At 43.8% G+C, this 25,325-nt stretch overlaps 1 protein-coding gene across 1 annotated transcript in view; it reads left to right on the forward strand.

Annotated features, from left to right (window-relative positions):
* The window catches only part of Csnk1g1 (casein kinase 1 gamma 1), a 150,864-nt gene that overhangs the window by 79,810 nt on the left and 45,729 nt on the right, over positions 1 to 25,325 (forward strand). The window contains exons 6-7 of the mRNA XM_023712654.1: positions 18,887 to 19,038; positions 20,662 to 20,896. Coding sequence (XP_023568422.1) covers positions 18,887 to 19,038; positions 20,662 to 20,896 — 387 coding nt within the window. The remainder of the gene's footprint in view (positions 1 to 18,886; positions 19,039 to 20,661; positions 20,897 to 25,325) is intronic.

Consider the following 25,325-nt stretch of genomic DNA (forward strand, 5'->3'; position numbering starts at 1 on the left):
AAGGGGAGAGCAGGGAGAGAAAGGAGAAATAAAAGGAATTAAGGTGAGATAGGTACATGAACCAAGTTCCTGTGATGAATATAATCATCATATGCTGTGAACATATACTAAGAATTTTTTAAATTAATTTAGGACAGGATGTACAGGGTCTACAGGGTCTCACTACGAACATCAGACTGATAGTGATTTTCCTGTTTTCAGCCTCCCGAGTGCTGGGATTACAGGCGCACGCCACCATGCCCAGCCTCAGTCACCATCTCAGCGTGCCCCAGGGGCAGGGCCAGCACAGCACGCTGGGGATTGAGCCCCGGTTGCTGTGCTCTGCCAAAGCAGACAAAAATTTAAAAGGTGAAATTTTGCCCTACCTGTTTGTTTGTTTTTTCCCTCTGAACTCAACTTAAAGCTATTACGTAGGCATAGGCATGGTGGCAAATGCAGATATTCCCAGCAGTGTGTGAGACTGAGCAGGAGGACCACGAGCTGGAGCATAGCCCTAGCAGTTTCACAAGGTCCTAGAACTAAAACAGGCGTGGGGTGTGGCTTCGGGGTTTCCATCTCCAGTATTTCTCTCCTCAAAGCCAACAGGTTTTTTTTAGGTTTTTTTTCGGGGGGGCGGTGGGGGTCAGGGTTTTACTATGCAGTTCAGGCTGTCTTGAAATTCACTATATAGCCCAGACTGGCCTCAGAATATGAGAGGTCTTCCTGCCTCGGCTTCCCCCAAGTTCTGGTTCAGTTAATGTTTGACCCTTATCATAAGTAGGATTTGTGAATTGTCCAAAGAAGGTTGTGTTAGTGACATTGGACCACCAGGACTTTACCAGTACGATTCAGTGAACAGCAATGTTAGTGAATAGCCATCACACTCCAGAAAAAGCAAAGAGACATTTGGACTGCCTTCTGCCTCCAGTGTGGAAGAGGAGATTGCTTATGACGTCAGGTGCCACTTGCGACCATTAATAGTTTAGGCCTGTGGTGGGTCATCCTTTTGTGTCAAAGCCACAGTTTTGCCCTTGTAGCACAAAGGCTGCCATAGGCAATTGTAGATGTGTGAGCTGGGCGCCAGCTCAACCTTATTTATGGACAATGAAATTTGAATTTTACATCCTTTTTGCATGTTACAAAACGTTTTCCTAGGGCTGGAGAGATGGCTCAGTGGTCTAAAGCACCTACTTGGAACTAGCTTGGCAAAGCATCAGGGACTGCGGTTCAATCCCCCAGCACCACATGCCAGCCAGCCCCGCCCCCTGGTGGGCTGAGCTGGCCACACACACCTCTCTCTCTCTCTCTCTCTCTCTCTCTCTCTCTCTCTCTCTCTCTCTCAAAAAAAAAAAAAAAAAAAAATTAAAAAAAAAACAAAACGTTTTCCTAGATTTTTTTCTCAAACATTTAAACCTGTCGAAACCATTGTCATTCATACTAAAGGAAGTCACATTTGACTAGTGAGCTGTAGTTTGCAGAGCCCTAGTGTAGTAGTAAACAAAACTCATCCTTTTTCTTCATCACTCCATTCGGTTCACAGAAAATAAAAATTAGCTCAAGGAAGCAGATGCCGCCCTTAAGGTGCTCTAGGGAGAGGCTTCACGGAGCAAATGGGGCTCGCGCCCTCTCTCACGTGCACGTTCTCTCACGCACACTCCCTCTCGTGCTCGCTGTTGCCTTTGAGTGTAGTGTGCTCCTGGATTGTAGACTTCTAAGAAGCATCCTTTATTCATGAGTTTGTTTCTCATATATCCCCCCTCCAAAGAGACTCCCCAAATGTTGATGAAATTGGTGAGAGCTTAGTGTTCGCGCTCTTGGAGCCGTAGTTTGCCATCAGTGACATTACCAAGTTGTTGCTTCTCTCTCACAAAACTCTCCTGTCCTCTCCCGGCCTCTTACTCATTTGCTTGTGCTTCGAGTCTCAGTAGTTATGTTAAGGAAGCAGATTAGAGCTATGAATGACTGTGTCTTAGTCACTTGTTACTGAGACAAAATACTCCCACTTTAAAGGAGAGGTTTAATTTTCTTGGGGGCGGGGAGGGAGTGCACAGGGTCTCATTATGTGGTTGAGGCTGGCCTTGAACTCACTATATAGCCCAGGCTGGACTGCAACACCCTCTCAACCTCCTGCTTAGCCCCCCAGGTGCTGAAATGACAGGAGTGTGCCACCACCATGCCAGGTGATGGCTCCTATTTTTAAAAAAGGTTCAGTGCCTTCTTGGCTGATGTGGATCAGAAATGGTGTGGCGGGGAGCCCTGGGTGGGTGGAGCAGAGTTCTGTCATGGAGGCCCAGAAGCGGAGAGAGTGGGGAGGGCCCAGGGTGAGCACAGGCCCCTCTAGGTCCTGCCACGCAGATCCCTCCATCCGGGCCTCCCCTTCTAACCGCACAGTCAGCTGGGGGCCGGGGAGGTGACTCAGTGGAATAAGCGCTTCCTTGGCAAGCGCAAGGGCCTGAGCTCAATCCCCGGTTCTGGAAAAAAAAACAAAAAACGCAATCTGTTCTTTTACTTGGATGGGAGATAGTCAGCTGCTGGGCTCATCAGTAAATGAATCCACTGTTGAGTATATGGCCTGCGAGATTCAGCCACCTTCCAAAAGCACCACTTCTGAACACATGTAGCTTCTGGGGGTCACTCTAGATTGGAGCCCTGACAGACTAATTTAGGGTGTTAGAGTGAAGTCTCCTGCCAGCTTGTACAAGGGCACTATCTGTCGTCTCTTACACTGTGCGGTAAGAGACAGGTATTTTCAGTTCCCTGTGAGCTCAGAGCAGCCAAGAGCGCCAAGACGAAAGTTAGAAAATTGAAGCTTTTTGGCAGCAGGGATTATCTGTGGCTCTCAACATCCTAGTGACTGGAGACCACAGTGGCCTGTGAGTAGCTAGCGTTCCTTGGCCCCGGGGGACCTTGGCAGCTTTTTCTTGGCTGCACTCTCAACAGTTAACAGTTCAACAAAGACCTACTCGATTACCTTTAAAAAGGAGAAACTTTAGAAAAGGTATTGTAGTTGTCTTTATTGCCCAAATGGAGAAAATAATTTTTAAAAGTATTGTGGAAGTTCTGGAAAAATTAATCACTGGGGGCCGGCCGCATAGTTTTCAGTGGATTAAAGTGCCAGCAAGCAGGCGCAGGGGCCAGGGGTTTGATCCCTGCGCCTGCTGTGCCGGCCCTGCCCCCAGGGCATGCTGAGAGTGGTGGCACATGCCTGTAATCCCAGCTTTTGGGAGGCTATAAACAGGCGGATCACTACAAGTCTGATCTAGTAGTGAGGCCCTGAATACCCTATAGACCCTTCCCTAAAAACAAAAATTCAAATAAATAAAAAATAACATCACTGAAAATTTAGAAAAAAGTATGTAAGAGAAAGATGTAATTGTTCTTGGGCTTCTGATCCCGAGTGCCTCCTGCCTCAGTCTCTTGAATAGCTGAGGCTAGACACCTGCCACCATACTTGTCCTCTTCATCTTTTTATGCATATATTTTTCTTTAAAATATTTTGGTTTAATGATGAAGTGAGGGCTGGGGAGATAGCTCAATGGCATAAGCACCAGCCTGGCAAGTGCAAGGTCCCAAGTCTGATCCCTGATATTGCAAAAAGAAAAAAGATAGATGATGATTATCTTTTTTTTTTTTTTTTTTTTTTTTTTGTGGGTCCAAGGATTAAACTCAGGACCTTGTGCTTGCCAGGCAAACACTTATTCTACTGAACTATTTCCCCAGGCCCAGGATCTTTTTATGAAATGAAGGATATTAATAAATTTCAAACAGAGTTCATGATACCTTAGGCTGTTACCCAGTATGGTTTGAAAAATGGGTAAAATGGATTAATCAAGTTGTTAATATTGGGGCCGGGGAGATGGTTCAAAAGAATAAGCGCTTCCCTGGCAAGCACAAGAGCCTGAGTTCAATCCCTGGTTCCGCAAAAAAAAAGTTAATATTTACAAACAATTGACATGTTGAAAACATATCAAGGGTGATGAAAATGATAGGGAGAGCCAGGCCCGGTGGCACATATGCGTAAGCCCAGCAGTTGGGGAGCTGAGGCAAGAGGATTGCACAGATTTCACAGCTAGGTTGGAATACATAGCAAGAACCTCCACCGCCAACCCCCACCCCCACCCCCACCCCGCCAAGGAACAGGAGTGAAGGAGTTGGCTTGGCTTCTGGGGCACGTCTGTGTGCTACTTTGTTGTATTTCCTGTATTTCAAGATCTTGTCACATGAGTCTTCAGTGGCAAGTGAATCTCTGTGCCACTAATTTGAGGCTAGAGGCTTTATTCAAAACCCAAGATTCCTCTCAGATTCACCAAACAGTTAGGCTCAGTAATAGATAAATAGACCAACCCACCATTGTCACAGATCACATCTGCTCGTTAGTAGATGTGTTATTTACAGCAGTAGGACCTCACAGGTGACAGTTCTGTGAGGGAGCCAACTGTTAAATACAGTGAAGTCACATATGAAGTTGGGATCAAAATTAGCACATAAGTCAAAGATCACACATAATCAAGGTTAGCCTCAGAAAACCCCTTAAAGTCCCCACACATGATAGTTTAACTGGATTTGTACATGTGATTGTGTTCTATAAATATGTCCTGCGCAATATGGATGAGTAACGTATTAATATACACTGATACTGTACGAACTCTTTGTACCGTGGCATGCAGTTAATATAATGAGACACGCACCTGCAAAGTAAGTTACGGCAATTATTTTTGCAAACATTTGGATCAAAAATATGTGACATTAAAAAAGAATGTGATTACATTTGAGGATGCAGCTTGCTTCTGATGCCAGTCCTCATCATGCTTTTCTTGCACAGAACTCATTCCGATGACCTAAGATCCTTTTAGAGCGATGTACCTGTTTTTCCCCAGTAAGCTCCCAGTAGTAAACTCCCTTCTGGCAGACTGACCTTCTCCTCCCTCGCTGGGAGGGGCATCTAATGCAATGCACTTAGTGAACTCTCAGGAAATATTAAAGAGGAGGCAAATGAGCAGTGATGTAAAATTTATTCAGATTAACTTAAACTCAAAAGGAGGATTTACTGTAAGACTAGAGGGAACGTCATTTGTTGTGGTAAAGGTTTACAAGGGAGACAGTTTAATACAGTACACAGATAGTATTCTTTTCTAATATTCTCCCAAAGAGACCAGTGCAGAAGAGTGCAGGAGATCTGTCCGTGCACTAGAGACCCACTGAATCCACTGAGGGCCTGGATCCCAGGGCAGTGCCCCCCACGAGCCCATCTGGAGGGCTGGAGCCCACATCTCATGCGAGTCAGAACCAAAGATCTGCACTGGGAAGACTCAGAGGTCAGTGGTGGAAGCTGGAAAAATCTGCACAGTGGGATGAAGGATCTGAGCCAGCCAGCTGGGGGATCTGCGTGGAAGCCAGGAGGTGATGCTCTCCCCCAAAGTGAACCACAGCCATCCTCAGTGACAACAAGGCCCCGAGCTCCTCCTCCAATGAGAACAACCGAAAGCAGCACCACACGCTTTTCCAGGAAGATCCGCAATATACTGTCTTTCCCTCTACTTCTCTTTGTATGCTGCCAGCAGCAATCCTCAGGTGCAGCCCAGCCCAGCCCAGCGCCACGCGATTCGGTTCAGCTGGGTGTTACAAGGTGCCCGCCGGTTGTCAGTCCACCACAGTATGGAGCCACAGTGGTTAACACCCAGACTTCCTTTGGGGCTAGAACAAAGCACTTGAGAAACCCCTAAAGACCAGGAGAATGGCTCCTTGTTCCTGGCTTTCCAACTCTTCCTGTCTCATATGCTCTCTATTTGCCTGCCTTCTGCTTACACCCGTAAGACTTTTTTCTTAAGCTTCCGTGTACCTGCTTTATTTTTTCCACATTCCCAGCTTTCTTCTGCCATTTGGTGGGAAAGAGCCACCCTCTGCTGTCTTTCTCCTCAGTTTAAGTACCGTCAGACACATGCTGACGGGCGTCTTCATGAGCCAATTGCAGGTTTCTAGGAGGGAGACTGCCTGCTGCAGTGTGGGTCAGCTTTTGAGACCCGGTGCTGACAGCTAGTTCAGTTGAGTCCAGCAGATTGTAGGGCTCACTAACTCACCAGAGAGCAGGCTCTGAAAATTGGGCTTAGGAAGTGGAGAACAGGAGCCAGTGCAACAAGAGAGTTGTGAGCTCACGGCCCTGCTTTACTTTCTCTTTGTGTAACACTTGGCAGGCATTTTTGCCTAAGACATTGGAACACCTTGAGATTCGCAAGAAAACAACGCAGTGCAAAAAGAGCTCTGCCCCTTCACGACGAGGCGTGGCCATTCATCACGCTTATTGGAGAAGAGTCATCTAAGAAGAAAAACTTACTTGGGCGTCTGTTAAGAGGGGCCCTCCCTGTGTTCTTGAAGGGATCTGGAATATTGAGGTGCAAAGCTCAGTCTGCCAAGCTTTCATTCTTGGGGGACCTGTGCGCTCAGTGGGGGTGTCATGTTTCACTTAAGGAAAAACTAGTGCCATAGCAGAGCCTTACAATAAGAAACATTACAGTCCTTGCTGCTAAGTGAAAGGGGGAGGAGGGTGTTCAGAAGGATTCTTTGTAGAAGCAGCAGCGCCAGTGTTACATTGTTCCTCTTAGTGAGCAGAACCTAAATATAAAAGTATGCTGGGTTGGTGAGTCAGTAGCAAGTACCTGAGATGGCTGTGAAAAGCATTTCTGGGCTAAGGTGAAGAACAAACCATACAAGGAGAAATGCGTACAGGAGTGGGGCAGAGAGTGGGTCAAGATGCGCTTCAGTTGTCGAGAAAATGTCCTTCACGGACATTTGAATGCCCCATTGATGGTGCAGCATGAATGAGTAATGCTCGAGCTGGCCAGATAGCTCAGTGGGTTGGGTGCCAGCCCCACCCCCAAGTCGTGCTGAGCCGGTGACTGGGCATTGAGGTGCGCCCCTGTAATCCCAGCACGTGGGAGGCTGAAAAGGAGCAAGGATCACTGTGTAATGAGACCCTGCAGTCCCTGTACTAAATATATTACGGGGGGAATAGAGAAAGGCTTACTTGATTTACTAAGCTTGGAAAGGTGTAATTCACATGCTCAGTAATAACAGTCTTTTTTTAAAAATGTATTTGGTACAGGATCTCACTACATAGCTCAGACTTATGATCCTCCTGTTTTCAGCATCCCCAGAACTGGGATTACAGGCACATGCAACCACGCCTAGTTGTGAAGGGATCAAACCCCGGTTCCTGCGCTTGCCTAAGCAGTTGCTTAGTCCACTGAGCTATCTCACCAGCCCCAAAACTATTAGTCTTTGATGGAACTAAAGTGGCCCCATGAGTTTCCACCTTTTTTTACAAGGATGAACTATGTGTTAGCCTTTATCAACTACCTATATTAATTTGCCAAAAATAAGACTAACAAGGCCCAATGCTTCTGAACTGGAATAAATTTACTGCATCCTTTATGCATATTCGTCAATATTCAGACCTTTGGGACAACTTTTCTCATATTTAGAATAACAGGAGACTCTTACTATATAGTGAGATAAAAGGGGAAAAAAAAGATTTCCTGCATCCTGCTGTGAAAGGCTTGTTTATCTGCTGGAGCCGACCCCCTGCGGCTCTTCTCTGCCCTTACACCCAAGTGGCTCCAAGTCGTGTAAGGCATATGGAGTAATTGACCTTACTTAAGTCAGCTCTTAGAGGAGCCATCTTTCTTCCTTCTATCAGAGAGAGCTGTTTATATTGTGTACACCTGGGCCAGTAATTTCTTGAAGTGCCAGCAGTATGGTGAGTTTATTATAGAAATTGTCTAGCGTGCGCACACCTCACAGTAACACTGAGTGCTGACACCTTTCCAGGGCATTGTCTCGCACAGTGCAAAACTGCTAGAGGCTCTTGCTCAGAGTGAAGGCAGAATTTGTTGCTTGCATTTTGTCTTCTTCTAACCCTAAGTGAACTGCACCAGAGAGTTGTCAGTCTAGAAAATTGGCGTAGTGTTTATAAATAGACACAGACCTGAAGGTTCTGGTGCCCTTGTCTTTAATTCTAGGTCATGCTTGACTTTTTGCCTGTACTTACACCTCTTACCATACATGCACCTCCAAGGTTTTTTTCATGCTCCTCCCAGCAGTTCTGGACACTTAGTTGGGCTGTGACTGCCCCCAGAGTGTGCTTGCTTGAGGAGGTTAAAGATGGGGGAAGTTTCAGTCTAAACTAAAGGCTGCTGTAAGTAAGCTCTGTGACGTTGTACAAGCTTTCTCACTGCAGCCCTTTCTTACCTCCACCCCACCTTGCTCAGTATGCCAAGGTTAATGATTTAGAAGGAAAGTAGCGTTTAGCATCCCCAAAGCCATGAAGCACTATGGACGGGAAGGGTGAGTCACTGAAGTAAGTGATTTCTGTGGGATGTGAGGAAGTAAAAGCGCAGGGTCTCTGCAGTGTTACATTTAACTGTTTTCCTTCTGATATCTGTCAATGTCACTGGTATGGGGATGTTTTCCTTAGGTTCCAAGAACCGGCTGCATAAGATGGATAACTGCTTGTACCTGCTATCAAAATAGCAATCCACTAGCTATATCATTTTATATTTGCTGAACATAGATTATCTATAAGCATGCTTAAGACAAACCTCAGCCAAAAGGTCATTTCTTTCTATTCTTCCTAAGCAAGTAATCTATAGTCTACCCACTGAAAGAGTTTGTCAGCTCTGTACACGTCTGCAGTCTTGTACTTTCAGCAGTCTGACACGTAAAACTTTTCTCTGCATTGTCCTCTTCCTCTGTACTTCCATTGCTTTAATTCTTCATGCTGGACCAGCCCGAAGATTGTCTCTTACTAATTACAACTTCAGTGGTAATGGAAAGAAGTGAAGTGTTGACTTGCAGAAACACGCTGTGCCCATGGCTGTCACTAGCGCTGTACTGGGGAATTTGAGGGCTGCAGGGCTATAACTCGACAGTCTCTGCCCTTCATGATGCTGCAGATTTGATCAGGGTGACTTTAGGGGTTGTATCGGATCCCTGACCCCTTCCTGTCTCACTCTTTCCAACCCTGCTTCCTGGCTGCCATGAGCGGACCAGCTTTCCTGCCCCACGGCCTTGTCACCATGATGGTCCGGCCTTGGAGCCAGCCCCTTCTAGACCGGAACCTCTGAAGCTGAGCACCAGAGAAGTCCTCTCCTCCTTTGAATGGTGGAGTTACGTATTTTGTTCCAGTGGTGGGCACCTGACTAAGATAGTACCCTATACATTTGTCAGGATTAAATGACAGAACTTACATAAAAATACCTTATAAACAGTAAAGCGGTTAATGACCAGTAGACTTTTGTAAGACCTCGAGTAAAATTTTCTAAATGTAGCATAGAAGGACAGACGTATCTCACTTTGAAGTATCAGTAACAGTTGGGGTAAAGTGCTGCCACTCTTGCAGATATGCTGTGTCCGTTAGCAAAGAGTTGCTTTAGTGCTGGAGCTTTCGCGATAATGGGTCAAGGCAGGCTGTAAGAGCATTTTTAAATATCGCAAGCAAGGATTTAGATACTCAGATAAGAAGAGTATATAACCAAATGTCAAAAATAGTCCAGGGCTGGAAACAGGGACCAAAGAGGATTTAGCGCTCTGGCAGCTCAGCATTATGTGCGCCTGGCGTTGGGGCCTGAGGCTCATCTTGGGCGGCTCTGAGCAGCCAGCAGAACTGTTGGGAGGTTGCAGCATTGTGCTGGGTGGGGCCCTCCAAGGGCACACCCAGTGACGACACTGGGGGTGTGCACTCCAGAGGGGGCACTGGGCTGCCCGCTTCTTTCTCTGTTTGCTTCCTGGCTTCCCTGAGTGAGCATTTTCCCTCCCCCAGGTGGTACCTGCTGCCTTGCCTTAGGACACAGAGCAAGGAGCCGAGGGACTGAGCTAAACCTGAAACTGATCCACAAATAAGCATGTTTCCTTTTAAACTGTATCACTTGTCATAGCAACACAAAGCTAATATATGCTAAATTTTTAAGTATGTTTATCTCTTGAGTTGCTATTTCTCTTCAAGGAATTCACTGCAGGGCATGTGCCCCAGGTGTCAGCTCAGGATTATGTCCTCAGTCTTGTACATGATACATATATCCCTTTTCCTCTTATGGTTCTCCTTCATTCTCAGGTTCTCTGTGCTTGATATGAGAGAAAGACAGAGAGGGAGAAAAGGAAGGAAAGGGAGATCCCATGAACACACTAGCTAGCTCTTCCTTCTCTGTAGTTCCACAACAGTCATAGAGTCAGCTCAGTTGAGATTGGCAAGATGGGAGAACTGCACAGAGATGGACATAGTGTAGAAAAGGTAAAAAGACTATATCCATGAAGCTCATGTGGAACCCATTATTAAGCTATTTGTGGAGTGACTTGGGAGACTAGGGACTTATATCCTGAAAAGCTGATGGAAAATTACTGGAAAAGGTCAAGTGCTAACCACAGGGCATAGAGTTTAAGAATCTTATTTTTTTTTTGGGGGGGGGCAGGGATTGAACTCAGGCCCTATGTGCTTGCCAGGCAAGCGCTTATTCTACTGAGCCATCTCCCCGGCCCCCTGGGCATAGAGTTTAAAAGAGGTGGAATGAGAAAGGATGGAGAATGACTTCAGAGCAACTGTACAAATGAGAAAGAGTGACAGCTCAATGTAGAGAAAAGAGCGTTGAGGGGCTGGGGAGATAGCTTAGTAGAATAAGAGCTTGCCTGGCAAGTGCAGAGTCCTGAGTTCAATCCCCAGTCCCGCAAAAGAAAAAAAGCGTTGAATCCAGAGATCCAGTGTTGTTGCTTGGGGATCCTGTTACCTAGGATGAGTTGTCATCTGTAGAATGGGATTATTAGTACCTGGCCCTGTTTCTTCTCAGGGTGACTGTTAAGATTCCATCGAGATAGGTAAGGGATGTTAAGTAAAGACCAAGTCAGAACCACAAGAAAGAATTTGTATGGATGTACCTTGAGACCATAATGTTAAGTAAAATAACTGCAGATGCACAAGCTTAAATATCACATGATATCTCATATGAGAAACCCAAAATATAATTTAAAGAGCAAAATAAAAAATGTTGTAATGGGCAGCAAAGAGATTATTACATATGAGGGGAGGACCAAGAGATGGAAGATATAGGAGGAGGTAGAAAAAGGATGTGCTAGGGACATACACTAATTCCCCACCATGACTGTAATCATTAGGTACCCTACACATGTACTAATAATTTTTTTTAAAGAATTTGTCTATGTCTGAGAGTGTAGCTCAGTGGTAGAGAAGTTGCCTAGCATGCATGAGGCTTTGGGCTCAATCTCCAGTACTGAAAAAAAAATAGTAATAATTTGTCTATAAGAGGAAAGGGACAGAAAGGTTAGGTGATGTCATGAGATTTCTTTTACATATTAGGCAACTCTGATGACTGATTTTATTGATCATTTAATGTTTGGATGAGCGAGTTCTATTTTGGAAGGAAACTATGTGTAGTTTACAGTTGATGTTAGCTAAAGTGAGGGATTTTGCATAGTTGTTATGGGAAGAGCAAGATAGAATTGTAGATAGCACAAATAGCTATCATTAAAGAAACTACAAAGAAGAAAATCAGTGTAAAAATAGAGCAACCCCTAGTCACTGAGAATTTGCATACTTGTGGTTTGACCAACAAAGCTTTTGAAAAATATTCCTATGAAATTTAAAGAGGGGGCTGGGGAAATAGCTCTGAAGTCTAAGCGCCTACCTTGCAATCATAATCCTTATAAGTTTATACAAACTGTCTAAACAGATTTAATCCCCAGTACCACATGCCATGCTGGCCCCAGAATCCCAGCCATACCGTGCTGGCCGCCAAAACTGGACGTGGTGGTGCACGCCTGTAATCCCAGCACAGGCAAAGCTGAGACAGGAGGATCACTAGCAGTCTGAGCTGCATAGTGAAACCATGTACCAACTAAATAAATAGCAGGTTTTAAAAAAAGAAATTGAAACAGAAACAAGACAATGCCATCATGTTAGCATGCCTTGAATGTTTAAAATCTGTAGGATTTATTTTGCTCTGTGTGTTCGTTCGCACGCATGTGCATTTTCAGGAAGGACTTAGGCATTCCAGTTAGAACACCCAGGTGCTGTTTCAACAAGATGCGTTCACTGCTTAGGCAGATTCTGCTCTTCTCTCACGTGCTTGGGTCAGTGGCGCACGGACACTGGCGTAACAGGTGCAGTGAACACGGGCCACCTGCGCTCGCAGGAGACAGGGGTAGGCACGAAGCAGGTGTGATGTGCGTGGGACGGATAGCTGGTGGGGAGGCAGTCGCTGGACTCCCCGGACCCACATTTTGGTTCTTTCCATGCCTTCTAAATGGTTTCTAGAACTTCTTGACTTTTTAGTTATTGTTCCGATGTATGTTAAGAATTGGTTATCTCAGTTTTTGAAATATCTTTTGAAATTTAGTCGATGTTCCTTCTTTAACTTGTTCATAGGAACTACAGTACAGCTAAGAAACTGGGAAATTTTTCAGAGTACAACCTGATAAATTTACCAGCTGAGTAAGGTTAGTTTCTCAGCTGAGCTGAGTTAGTCTTTTTAGAAAGAGATTGGAGCTGTCTTTTTGCTGTCCCCTACCTCTGATACTCAGCACACTCTTTAGATTTCTGAGAAAGGGTCTTGGTATTGATTTAGGCTGTGTTTAAATCAGTGTGTGTGACACAGAGTGGTCTCAAGCTTACGGCAGTCTTCCTGCCCCAGCCTTCTGAGTGCTGGCGTTGCACACCTCGCTAGCACACTTGGTTTTGGTTTTTGAGACAGAGACTCACTATGTAGCCCAGGCTGGCCCTGAACACATGGTGATCCTCCCACCTCCGCCTCCCAAGTGCTGGGGTTGTGGTGGGAGCGCCACACTCAGCGAGAACATTTTTAAAATTTATAACTTAGGGCCAGGGAGATAGCTCAGTGGCATAAGCGCCTGCCTGTCAAGTGCAAGGGCCTGAGTTCGCCCCTTGGTACTGAAAAAAAATTCTGTCTTAGATGCTGTGTGCACTAGAAGCAATCTGTCCAGCATTGCTTTGTTTTCACTAATACCTTTGGATAATAGAATTTTGAACCTGCCTGAGTATTGTGTGTAAGTAATGGAAAAGTTGGAAATGGGAAGTTTTTGCTTCACCTGTTCTTCCCCGTTCTGTGCACCTTGCAGATGTGAGCTTGTGTTCATGGGCTGTGTCCCAAGAAGCCCAGGAACAGGATGATCATAAAACATCTTCGTTATAGAGCAAAATAATCCTGATTTCTTAATTCTTGACTTGGCTGTTTTGTTTATTAAAACAGCATTTTAAGTGGATTGCTATGTTGAACTGGTGTAGACATTTTTCCATCAGAAAAGGAAAAGGAAATTTTTTTAATGCTTGTTCTTTTGTTTTTGTAGCACTAGAAATGAATGTAGGGAGTCCTGGGCTACATCCCCAGCCCTACTTATTTATTTATTCATGGACAGGTTTCACTGAGTTGCCTGGTCTGGCCTCCACCTTGCAGTCCTCCTGCCTCAGCCTCCTGAGTAGCTGGAATTACAGGCATGTACCATCATGCTGAGCCTCTGTTCTTTTAAAGAAAGAAACACTGTGTGCTGTCTCCTGTCTTTGTAATACCATGAGTCCTCAATTTCCAAACATTTGAGCTGTGAACCTTCACAGGTGTACTGTGTAAAACTTCCTGGGGGGGGCTCAGGGTTACAGCGGATCCAGCTAATGAACATTTTTCCTGGAACAGAACTTGTGCATAAGTCAGGGACTTACCATAATGCATTAGTGTTTTGTTTTGTTTTGTTTTTTGTTTTTTAGAGCTATTCTCTGAGTAGGGAGTATTTGAAAGAAAAATACTTCTCCCTTTTTTAAAAAAAATAAAAATTAAACTGTATAAACAAAGCAAAAGAAAAAGCATGCCAGGGTATGCTTTTTCTAGCTTTAGAAAGTTAAGAGTATTTTCTAACTTTACTTTAAAAAACAATTTTTACAAATATTTACTTATTTTTTACAGTAAAATATTACAACCTTCTACAAAATCAGTTATCAGTGTAGCTATAGGATTGATTTGAATTTGCTTCCCAGGTAATTCAGTTCATTAAAAAAGAATGAGAAGCTAATAGGCAATAATATGATCAAATTACCAAAAGCTTCAAGGTGGTTCTATTTCAGTTCTCAGCCTGGTATGCATTTAAAAATATCTCCACTCAGAGTAGCTCCTGTTCATACTGCATTATGGGATCTTTTTAGGTAACAGCTTGGATGATAAAGGAGCCATTATCCTTTATATGGTGTATTTAACCCAAGTGAAATTGGAGACAGCCTGAAAACTAGCTGTAGTGATACACACCTCACTTCCTGTTCTGTTCAGCTTGATTTATGAGTGAGCCGTATGTCCAGCAGAGTTTGTAAGTCTTTATTGAAGAGCTGGGAATGTGGCTTAGCAGTAGGGTACTTGCCTAGTGTGACTGAATCTCTGGGTTCAACCCTGAATTTAAAGTTTAAAAAAGGAGAGAGAGGAGAAAGAAAGGAAAGAGAAAAAGAAAGGAAAGAATATGTTACAGATTTAGATTAGATTAGATTAGATTAGATTAGATTAAAGGCAGGCAGCTAGGCAGTTTCATGTACCCCAGAATTGGTTTACAGGAAATTGAACTGTGGTTTAATGGCTTCCATGCAGTTGGTCAATTTAGGTGGGAGATCTTTTTGTTGTTTTTTGCTTCTTTTTTTGAGGCAAGGGTTTGCCATGCAGTTCAGACTGACTTTGAACTCACTATGAAGCCCAGACTGGCTCATGGTGATCCCCCCACCTCAGCCTCCCAAGTGCACCACCATACCTGACATGAATGGGAGGTTATTTCCAGAGCAGATGTTATACAGCACCTAAGGTTCTGATGTAGTACACCATATATGTGTCTTGCCCAGCTCTTCTACCCCATTCCCGTTCTCTCATAATTATTTACAGGAGGTATTTTGTCTACCTGACATATAGCTTATGTTGTATTTAGAGCTCTGCCCTTTTACCTAATATTGTTAAAGAATTCCATAGCATAGTGTTGATTGTAACCATGTAAAAGAATGGCTGCACAAAATATTAAATTATACAGAATTTTTCATTTAAGTGTAGACTAGCTACGAACCATGAATGAGTAGTCTGTGACCAGAGAGGTCAGAATTTCTTAGTGAGTTTATGTTGCTGTCTCTTCACCAACATTGGCTTCTTTATGGGATTCATATAAAAATCCAGATGCAGAATCACATCTGTGTGGTCATCTTTCTGTGCGGATGATGCTAATAAATTACTATTGCAACTCCCAAAGAGAATTTCTACCTTGGCAGCATGTTTTCTGTAAGAAACTTAGCAAGTTGTCCTTTAACCAGCTTTCAGAGGTGTTGAGTGCAGTTGTGCTGATCTAAAAGAGCTTTTGAGACTATTTTGTCAGCGCTGTTGAATCCTCCTGCTATATTAATCATGAAACAAAGCAACGCCCTTTCTCTCGATACAGAACTTTCTAACTGAGGCTGCACATCACTTGTAGTCCTGCATTTGCTTCTACTCCTACAAATTCTGATTTAGTAGGTGTGAAATACCGCTGTATTTTTCTGAGTTTTCAATGTTTCTGATAGACACACTTCCACCAGAGTGCCACTGCCAGCTTGTACTTGAATTGGTACTGCACGTGTTCCATACAGCCAGGAGGCGCGTTCTTTTGCACTGGTTGTATGACTTTACAAAGAGGGACCTTGGAGGTGGTTGGAAAGAAATCTTGGCTGTCATTGCATTTGGATTTAAAAGGGAACTAAAAAAGGCTAACAACCTACGGAGAGAGACGCAAGATCTTGCAAGAGTCGGTAGCCCAAGAAAATGCTAGCTGCAACCAGGACTGAGTTGAGCTCTTCCACCCTACTGTCTTGAGTCTAGCATGTGCTTCTCGTAGAAGTGCTTCAAAGCCCGGGCTGGCCAAATAGCTCAGCGGATTAAAGCGCCTGCAAGCAGGTGCCGGGTTCAGGGGTTCAATCCTCAGGCTGCTGTGCTGGTCCTGCCCCCAGGGTGCACTGAGATGGCAACTGAGACTGGGCGTGGTAGGGTACTCCTGCAATCCCAGCTCTTGGGAGGCTGTAAACAGGCGGATCACTATGAGTCGGATCTAGTAGTGAGACCCTGAACACCCTGCAGACCCTTCCCTAGAATACAGAAAAAAAAAAAAAAAACCCGAAAAACACACATCCAAAGCCTCACAGTAACCTGGGTCTTGTGCACCTCAGAGCCGGGCACTGCCTTGTGAGGTCTTAGGATACTTAACATGAGTAACAATGCAGCGAGTATGAGCTCCTGATCCTTTGACATCCCTAGCAGGTTTTGTGAGTGACATCTTAGTTTAAAATTACAGACATTACTCAAAGTGCTTTTACAGGCTCTTAGTAAACATGGAAACTTCTGGCAAGAATTACCTTGATTTGTTACTAAAGATTGTCAAGAACAAGATCATTTGACTCGCTAACTGATCTTAAGTACTAGCAGGTAGTCTAGGAAATTATACCAATATTAGCATTTCTAAGCAGCCCTGACTGTTAGCAAGTACTTTAGAAAAAGGAGGTATATTTATTAATTTGGATTAGCTGTTTTGGCTAATTTAAAAAATCCAAATGACTGTGTCTTAGTCAAAGTAGAGATTGAGTTTTATTTTGGGTAAGAAAGATTCAGGAAGTCAGTCCAACATTGGCACAGTTACTCCACAGCCCTCAGCACCTGAAGTTCTTTTCCTCCATTGTTCTTAGCACTATATTATCACCTCGAGGTGTGCAGTGATTCTAGACGGCCTCTGCTCCTTCCCGAATTCATAACCTGCGTTTGCTAAGTGCCTATGAAAGACTTTTCTAGAACCATCCATCATTGATTTCTGCTGTCCTTTTGTTGCTTTTCACAACAATTGGATGTTTTGTCAGTAACATCTAGGGGATACTGGGCAGGCAACCAACAGTCTGCCCCAACTGGCTTTGGAGAACATACTTTCATTAAGGAAATAAAATTTTAGTGACATCAGACACTGTTAAATGGGACATAAATTTAAAAGCTCCCCAGATTGCATCTACTGCGTGCCTGATAAATAAAAACAATCAATTTCTAGGGTAGAATGCTCTGGACTGGATTTCTTAACAGAACTCATTGAATACAGCTGTTAGGTTTTCAAACTTCAAATAAACTGAAAAAGTGACCTCTTTAAAAAAAAAAAAAGTGGAGAAAAGACACTCCCAGATTTAATCTTTTTTTTCCTTTTGGAGGTACAATGAAAACAACCACAAAATTAGCAGAAGTATATTAGGTGATATAAGCCAGCAATGAACATATGGAAAATACTGAATGTATTTATATTTAAGCAGAAGATAGACCGATGTAGTACATGAGATAATTACCAGATTTGATCAAAATGCAGTTCACATTCAAAACTTAAAAAATAATTACAGTGAAAGACACATTGCCGTTCATCTCGCTTACAGAATCCCCTTCACGTGAACACACTTGTCCGTCGTACTTGCCACTTTCTCAAGCAATTGCGCAAGTCTCCTATCTAGTCTTTCTGTGCTGTTGTGGCTGCCTCTGTTGCCCGAATTTGTTCAGCATGTTTGCTTTTCAGGGCCATTTTGGCCTTGTAGAAGAGCCAGAAGTCACAAGGCACCAGAGGAGGGCCAGGCGCACAGCAGCGGCAGTGCCGTGCTTTTGTCGTCTCAGGCACTCACTGCATTTTGGGCGTATCTTGAGCGTACAGCACAGCACTGAAGTACATTAACGCCAGCTGTACATTAAGTCCTGCCCTGGGAAGGAGGTATTTGAGGGATATTACTGTGCCTATATTTCACCCATATAAATATGAAGAAAATGAAAAAAATGTGGAGAATTCTGTTGTCTAAAATATGTGGAAGCAAGGGCCAGGGAGATAGCTCTAGGATAAGCACTTGCCTGGCAAGCTCAAGGGCCTGACTGCAATCCCCGGTTCTGCAAAAGAAAAAAAAAAAATTTAAATGTGTGGAAGCAAATGGTAATTGACAGCATAGATACCTATAGGTCACGGTGTGTAGTGTGAGATGGAAATATTTCTGCTCTATAAGACAAGTGAATGTTTAAGTTTGTAGTTTCCTAAGCATCCACCGTTCTCGTTCAACACCCGTGTACTAAATGCCTCATGGGTATAATATACTTTGAGGAGAAAATTTGTGTACAAATTGCTGCTTGGTGAGAAAGTCTAGATCTTAGCTTCTTAATAACTAAATGTTGTATCTGAGAAAAACCTAGCCTTGCTTCATTTTTCATTTTTCTTCCTTTTCCTTTCATAATTACTTATCAGCAACCAAATGCAAACTGTTGACTTTTCTGTACCTGACAGAAAACAGAACACTGCAGAGATTCCCTGGGAGGAGGGAGCCGGTGGTGCTGGCTGTTGTGGGGCCGGCTTGCAGCCTCTGTGACCTCCCCATTCCTCTGAGCACTCCATGGGGCAGCACTTGGAAGCAGCTCCGTGTGACTTCAGCAAGCACAGGGAGTGCTCCTGAAACCAGCTGATGCCGCAGCATCTGTTCGCCTGCCCTCTGAGCCCAGCAAGCCACCCGTTGAACCTTTTATGCTATTGCACTTCCAGGCGTCCTCTGGGAAGGACAGCTTACAGTCTGATCCTGTAATGGATGAGGGTCTTACGTAGCAGCACGTACTGTTCACAGTCTGATGTGAAATAGCTGCTTATTTGGACATAGTGTGCAGGGACTTAGCCTTTCCCACCCATCATTTGTTCCCACTGAAGCTGTTATGCTGCTTAAGTTGTCTAGTAGGGCCTGTGAAAAGGAAATGGAACTCTCACAGCTTGCACTTCATTTACAGCTTATTCGTTGCTAATACTGCTGTCTCATAGGTGTCCATGTCTTCTGTCCCATTCCCTGTTTCCCCTCTGCTTTCAGCTGAAGGTCTCCCCCAGGTGTACTACTTTGGACCGTGTGGAAAGTACAGTGCCATGGTGCTGGAGCTGCTGGGCCCTAGCTTGGAGGACTTGTTTGACCTCTGTGATCGAACGTTTACTTTGAAGACGGTGTTAATGATAGCCATCCAGTTGGTAAGCTGGCGTTAGCATTGCAGAAGACATGCCGGTCTCCCTTTTATGCCCTTCGGGGCCTTTTGGTGACTTATTAGCCTTAGCAGCACCTAGTGAATTAGTTCTCACAGGCTCGCCAGCATTCCAGGAAGCTGGTTGGAGCAAAAGGGGTTAACTCAGAATTCACACTCACTCTGCAGTTTGCTCTATTTTAGGAGTTTGCACCTTGGAGCAATACCCTGACCTTAACTGAAATGAAAACACAGAATTTAGATTAGAAGAGGAGGATCAGGTGGAGTTGTACACATTCAAATAATTTCTTCTGTTTTATTTATAGGTTTTAAGCTGCTGTAAGCTGTTATGTTCTCCCTTTCCCTTCATATTGCATCTTAGAAAAGATTGAAGACACAGCCCACTGCTCTAACACTTTTTTCTTTCTTTTTTTTTTTTTTTTTGGAGGGCTTGAACTCAGCACAGGCTGGCTTCAAACTCACAAAGATCCTCCTGCTTCAGCATCTTGAATGCTGGGATTACAGGCGTGCACCACCATGCCCGGCTTCTTTCTGTCTTTTATTTAAAGTTGCTTAACGAAGAAATTGCCTTAGTCTTCCAGCATCGTGACCCTCAGAATCGCTGAGAGGCAGCTCCTGGGACTCCCACCAACGACCCACCAGTGTAGGTTTCTGGGGCAGTGGCCACAGGGCCTCTTGAGCGGCACTGAGTTGGGCTGGGGCAGGTTGTACATGCAGCTCACTCCAGGAAATTCCAGTGCCCAACTTGTCTTTGTATACTAAGTAGAGAAGCTTTGTAGACAGAAGTCATTAATGAAATTTGAAATAATGTTACGATTATGTGGAGATATATTTACTTTAACATAAAAAAAAACTAGTCCTGCCCCTGCTGACTAACTGTCTGATGTCAGGCCAATATTAACTTCTCCAGATCTTACTTTTCTTATGTGTACCCCAACAGAGGCTCGGTTGGGGAGCCTTGTCCAACTCGGGATAGGAAGATAGGATCAGGAAATGAACATCCTGTGGTACCTGACCCGGAAGCTGTCAGGTGTCTGGCATCCTCCCTGGTGACACTGTTCTGTCATGACCTTACTTCCTGAAGTAACATAAAAATAATTAATTTTGCAAATTCTGACACTATAAGGTAAAATTACTTATCTTAGCCAAACTGCACTATTGCACTGTTCCTAATCAGGTCACTAAAGTGGGTAGTAAAGATGAGATTCCTTTTTATTTTGATAGTTAAACCTAATTCTGAGCAGGATTCAGCTGATCTGTAACACCAGCTGCTGGAGGGCTGAGGCAGGAGGCTTACTGAATCCAAGGAGTTCAGGACCATGCTAAACAACATAACAAGAACTTGTCTCAAAAAGTAATACAAAGAAGTGAGGGTGTTGGTGCACGCCTGTAATTCCTAGCACTCGGAAGGCTGAAGCAGGAGAATCACTGGGAGTTTGAGACCAGCCTGACCTACAAAGTGAGCTCAAGGCAGTCTGAACTGCATAGCAAGACCTTGTCTCTAAACGGGACAAAACAAAACGAAAATCCTTATGATGTAATATGTTAATTTTTAAAATATACTTAAAGTATTCCCCACCCCTTTTTTTTTGTTGTTGTTGTTCTCTTCTAGCTGTCTCGAATGGAATATGTGCACTCAAAGAATCTCATTTACCGAGATGTCAAGCCAGAAAACTTCCTGATTGGCCGACAAGGCAATAAGAAAGAACATGTAATACACATAATAGACTTTGGACTGGCCAAGGAATACATTGATGCTGAAACCAAAAAACACATAGCGTATAAGGAGAACAAAAGTTTAACTGGAACTGCAAGATACATGTCTATCAACACGCATCTTGGCAGAGGTGTGTTTATTTTCTGCTCCATGAAAGGGGCAAGTTATTAGAATGACTTAATTCCAATAACACTTTATCCTATTGTGCTTTACAACTTGTACTTACTGCTTCCCAAGGTAAGTGATTTTTATACTTGGGAAATTAAAATGGTAAGTTAAAGATTGTCGGAAGTGCTGTATTGACCACTAATGACTTCTTACTTCTTTACACTATGTTTCTAGATGTTTATGCTCACATTTCTCAGTAGTATGAAAAGCTGAATTACTGCAGCAAAGGTCATAGCATTCTTCTGAGTTTGATAATGAATTTGTGTGTACGTACATTGAACTCCACAAACAGTAATCCTGTGAAGGATAACCAGCTGGTATCTGCTTAGAGAAGACAACTTCACTAAAGTGTGGCCTGGGCTTTAAAGGTTCACTGTGAAAAATTTCATGCACAGCCATACACGAAGAGCTTCCGTCTTCCACAAGGAAAATATATGTGCTTTACTCTGGGTCCTGTATTTTATTTGGGATAAACAATCTACACAGATATTACCAAAAGCTCTAATCAACAACAGATGCTGCTCCTTGTCAGAGAGCTCACTGGAGTGTTTGTGAGAAGGCCCGAGAACAGTGGGGAAGTCCTGGCTGGCCCCTCACTAGTGTTGCCAAGAAGCCTTCCCTTTTTATTTGTTTTATAAAGTGGGCTTCCAGGGAAGAATTGATTTAAAGAAAAGGCACTTAGGTGGTTAAAAAAAAAAAAAAAAAGAATAAGCATTCTTGAAAGCAAGTGAGGGGCTGGGAGATGGCTCAGTGGAATAAGCGCGTCCCTGGCAAACGCAAGGGCCTGAGTTCAGTCCCTGGTTCCGCAAAAAAAAAAAAGCAGGTGGGTGAGCAGAATATTAGCAGGCTATCTACTCCTTGACATGGCTAATTATATAAGGTCTTTAACGTATTCATGAAGTGTTGCACGCTAGTAAGTATTTTATTTATTCATTTAATTATTTTATTATTATTATTATTATTATTATTATTTTGGTGGAACTGGGGATTGAACTCAGGCCCTTGTGCTTGCCAGGCAAGTGCTTATTATACTGAGCCAGCTCCCCAGCCCTGCTAATAAGTGTTTTAAAGACTAGTGTAGGGGGCTGGTGAGATGGCTCAGTGGTCTAAAGCACCTACTTAGAACAAGCTTAGCAAAGCACAGGGACCGCGGTTCAATCCCCCAGCACCACATGCCTGCCAGCCCCGCCCCCTGGTGGGCTGAGCTGGCCACACACACACACACACACACACACACATAAATAAAATTAAAAAAAAAAAGACTAGTGTAATAGCTACTAAGTTGCTTCACTAAATAAACTACATGGGTATTCAGATGAGGATTGTAGCGATAGTGAAGAATGAAATAACACTGGAAAGTAGTAGGATCCAGTGTATGTTGAAATCATGAATGCTGTCAGGATTTCTTCATTAACTGCATGGAAATCCTCACTTTACCTATTAGGATGCTTTAAAGTTAGACAAGCAGATCCTTCCCTCTGTCAGTGTCATTTCAGGCAAGCTGCTAAATCTCCCTGAAACTTACCTGGAAAGTAAAGGCCATACTTCAGAGGGGTGCTTTGAGGTTTTATTGTGTTTAATTTATATTAAAACACCATGCCTGTCTGTAAGTCTTTTTTATATTGGCGTACTGAATACCCAAAACTGAGTAATTTATATGAAAAGATGTTAATTTAGCCATTGCTCCGAGGATCTTGTGATGGCGTCATGTGGCATGACCTTATACCAAAGCACTGAGGGGCGCATGTGAAAGAGAGGAAGCCACACAAGCCAGGCAAGTTACAACCTGGGGCAAGGCTAAGCCAGTGCCAGAGGTGAGATGTTGAGCCGCTGTGTAGGCTCTGCCTTGGCTATCAGATTCTCCCAGAATTTTGGCCATAGACAAACTACATCCAGCCCGTATGAGTACCTGACATAGGTCTTTTGGACACCCTGTAGAATGTCCCCCTCTTCCTTCATATGACATATGATCTTCCTTTGTACAAGGATAGACTATATCACATAGTAAAGTCATAGTTGTTAGGCTCAACTAACAGTCTAGAAGTTGCGCTAAGGCCTGCTTCCTAGACTCCACGGTTCATGTTCTTATTTTCTTATGTTGCTCAGGAAAGTCAAGAATTGACAAAGGATAGGGATCCAGTTGTTTTTTTTTTTTGTGTGTGTGTGTGTGTGTGTGTGTGTGTGTGTGGAACCGGGGATTGAACTCAGGCCACTGCACTTGCCAGGCAAGTGCTTATTCCACTGAGCCAGCTCCCTGGCCCAGGGATCCAGTTTTGTATGAGTACAGTGTAATGTTTAAGAAAAAGAGATACACTTTGGGCCTGATACCAGAGACCTGTAATCACACCACTTGGGAGGCTAAGGCAGGAGGTTCATACCTTGGAGCCCAACCTGGGCAATTTAGTGACTTAGTAAAACCTTGTCTCAAAACAAAAAATATGTTGCAGGTGTCTCTCAATGTGATCCCCAGTACCAGAAGGATGGGGTGGGGGTGTAGATCCCAGCCCTTTACTTAATAGCTGTGAGATCCTCAGTTATCTTGTCTATAAAATGGGGGTGATCATAGTTTTGTAACTTAGGGTTCTGTGGGATACTATAGAGTGTGTCTAGCACCTGAGAAACGTCTTACCATGTGCTAGTTATCTTTACCATTATGTATTCAACCGGATATATCTTAAGTATCTACTGTTTATCAGACTAGGCTCCATCACTTTTTTTTTTTTTTTTTTTTTTTTTTTTTTAAGCATCTCACAATGTACCCAGGCTGGTCTTGAACTCTTGGCAATCCTGCCTCAACTTCCTAGAGTACTGGGATTACAAGCCTGTGCCACCATGCCTGGCGTACCTCCTTCATCTTTTAGTAAACTGCCATTCTGCTGCCACTGTGTTTATGTCTAGGATTGTGTGTCCTGGATCCTGTAGCTCCTCAGGTCCAATCCAGCCTGTCACTGTTGGTTTTTTGTTTGTTTGTTTTTGTTTTTTTCTCTCCTCATTGCATAGCATACTTATAGATGGTGTCATTGCCATTTTAACTGTGTCCCAGGTATCAAACCAGAAAAGTTCCTATTGGAACTCTAGTGCTATGTGTGTGTTGGGGGAGTGGGGTACAGACAGACAGACAGACAGGGTTTCACTATGCAGCTCAGGCTGGCCTTGTAGTCCCCAGATTTTTTTTTTTAAATTTTTAATTTATTTATTTGTGTGTGTGTGTGTGTGTGTGTGGCCAGCTCAGCCCACCAGGGGGCGGGGCTGGCTGGCATGTGGTGCTGGGGGATTGAACTGTGGTCCCTGTGCTTTGTTAAGCTTGTTCTAGTAGGTGCTTTAGACCACTGAGCCATCTCACCAGCCCCATGTCCCCAGATTGGTCTCAAGCTCGCAGTGATCCTCCTGTCACAACTTCCCAAGTGCTGGGATTATAGACGTGGACCACCACACCTGCTTCTAGTGTTACTGGTTTTTAAGTGTGGTGTGTTCTGTACTCCAGAGAAAGGACAGTGGGGGGAAGGGGGAGAGACTGGGAAAGAAGGCCCTTAAGAAAGCAGAACAGAGGGAAAAGCCTCCTGGAGCCAACACCACACGACACAGGAGCCCCTTCCCACTTGGGCCATGACTGCAACAGCCAGTGTTAGTTAATGGTTGAAATTAGTGCCCACACGCTGGTTACATTGCCTTTCTTCCAACTGGAAGCCAGGAACATCTTTCTGATTGACCAGAAGGAAGCTTGTATAGTGTTGAAAAATTTTTCCATTGTTCTCTGGTACTGAAACATTTCTTTTTTAAAAATGAAGATATCCTCCATATATAAAGGTGTGTAGAAATAAAGAACAAGTATGGAGTGTTCAAAAGAATATAAAAATAAAACATGTTGGTTTTTGCTGTTGTTCTTGAGAAGTCTGAATGATTGAAGTTATCAGTTATTTAGAACTTTAGGCCTGGAAAATGATTTTTTTTTTTAACTTTTTAAAATGTATTTAGTACAGGGTCTCGCTACGTAGATTAGACTTGTAGTGATTCTCCTGTTTTCAGCCTCCCAAGTGCTGGGATTACAGGCTACTGCCACCATACCCAGTCTCAATCCAGGTCTCAGCGCACCACAAGGGCAGGGATGGCACGACATGCTGGGGATCGAACCCCTGCCGCTGCACTCTACCTAAACAGGCACTTCAGTCCACTAAGCTATCTGGCCGGTCCTGGAAAATGATTTTTCACATTATATAAATTGACCACTTTATTTTCAGATGAGGAAACTAAGGCCCCAAGCAGGTGGCTCGGCCTGGTTAGTTTTCACTGGATCCAGTGAATAGAAGGGACATGCCAGGACCTAGATCTCTGACCCAATTTAGGAGCCACTGTTTTTCCTGTTAACCGATATTCCATAGCTGTTCTTCCTG

Source organism: Octodon degus, unplaced genomic scaffold (assembly GCF_000260255.1).
Source record: "Octodon degus isolate 3935 unplaced genomic scaffold, OctDeg1.0 scaffold00026, whole genome shotgun sequence".
NCBI lineage: Eukaryota > Metazoa > Chordata > Mammalia > Rodentia > Octodontidae > Octodon > Octodon degus.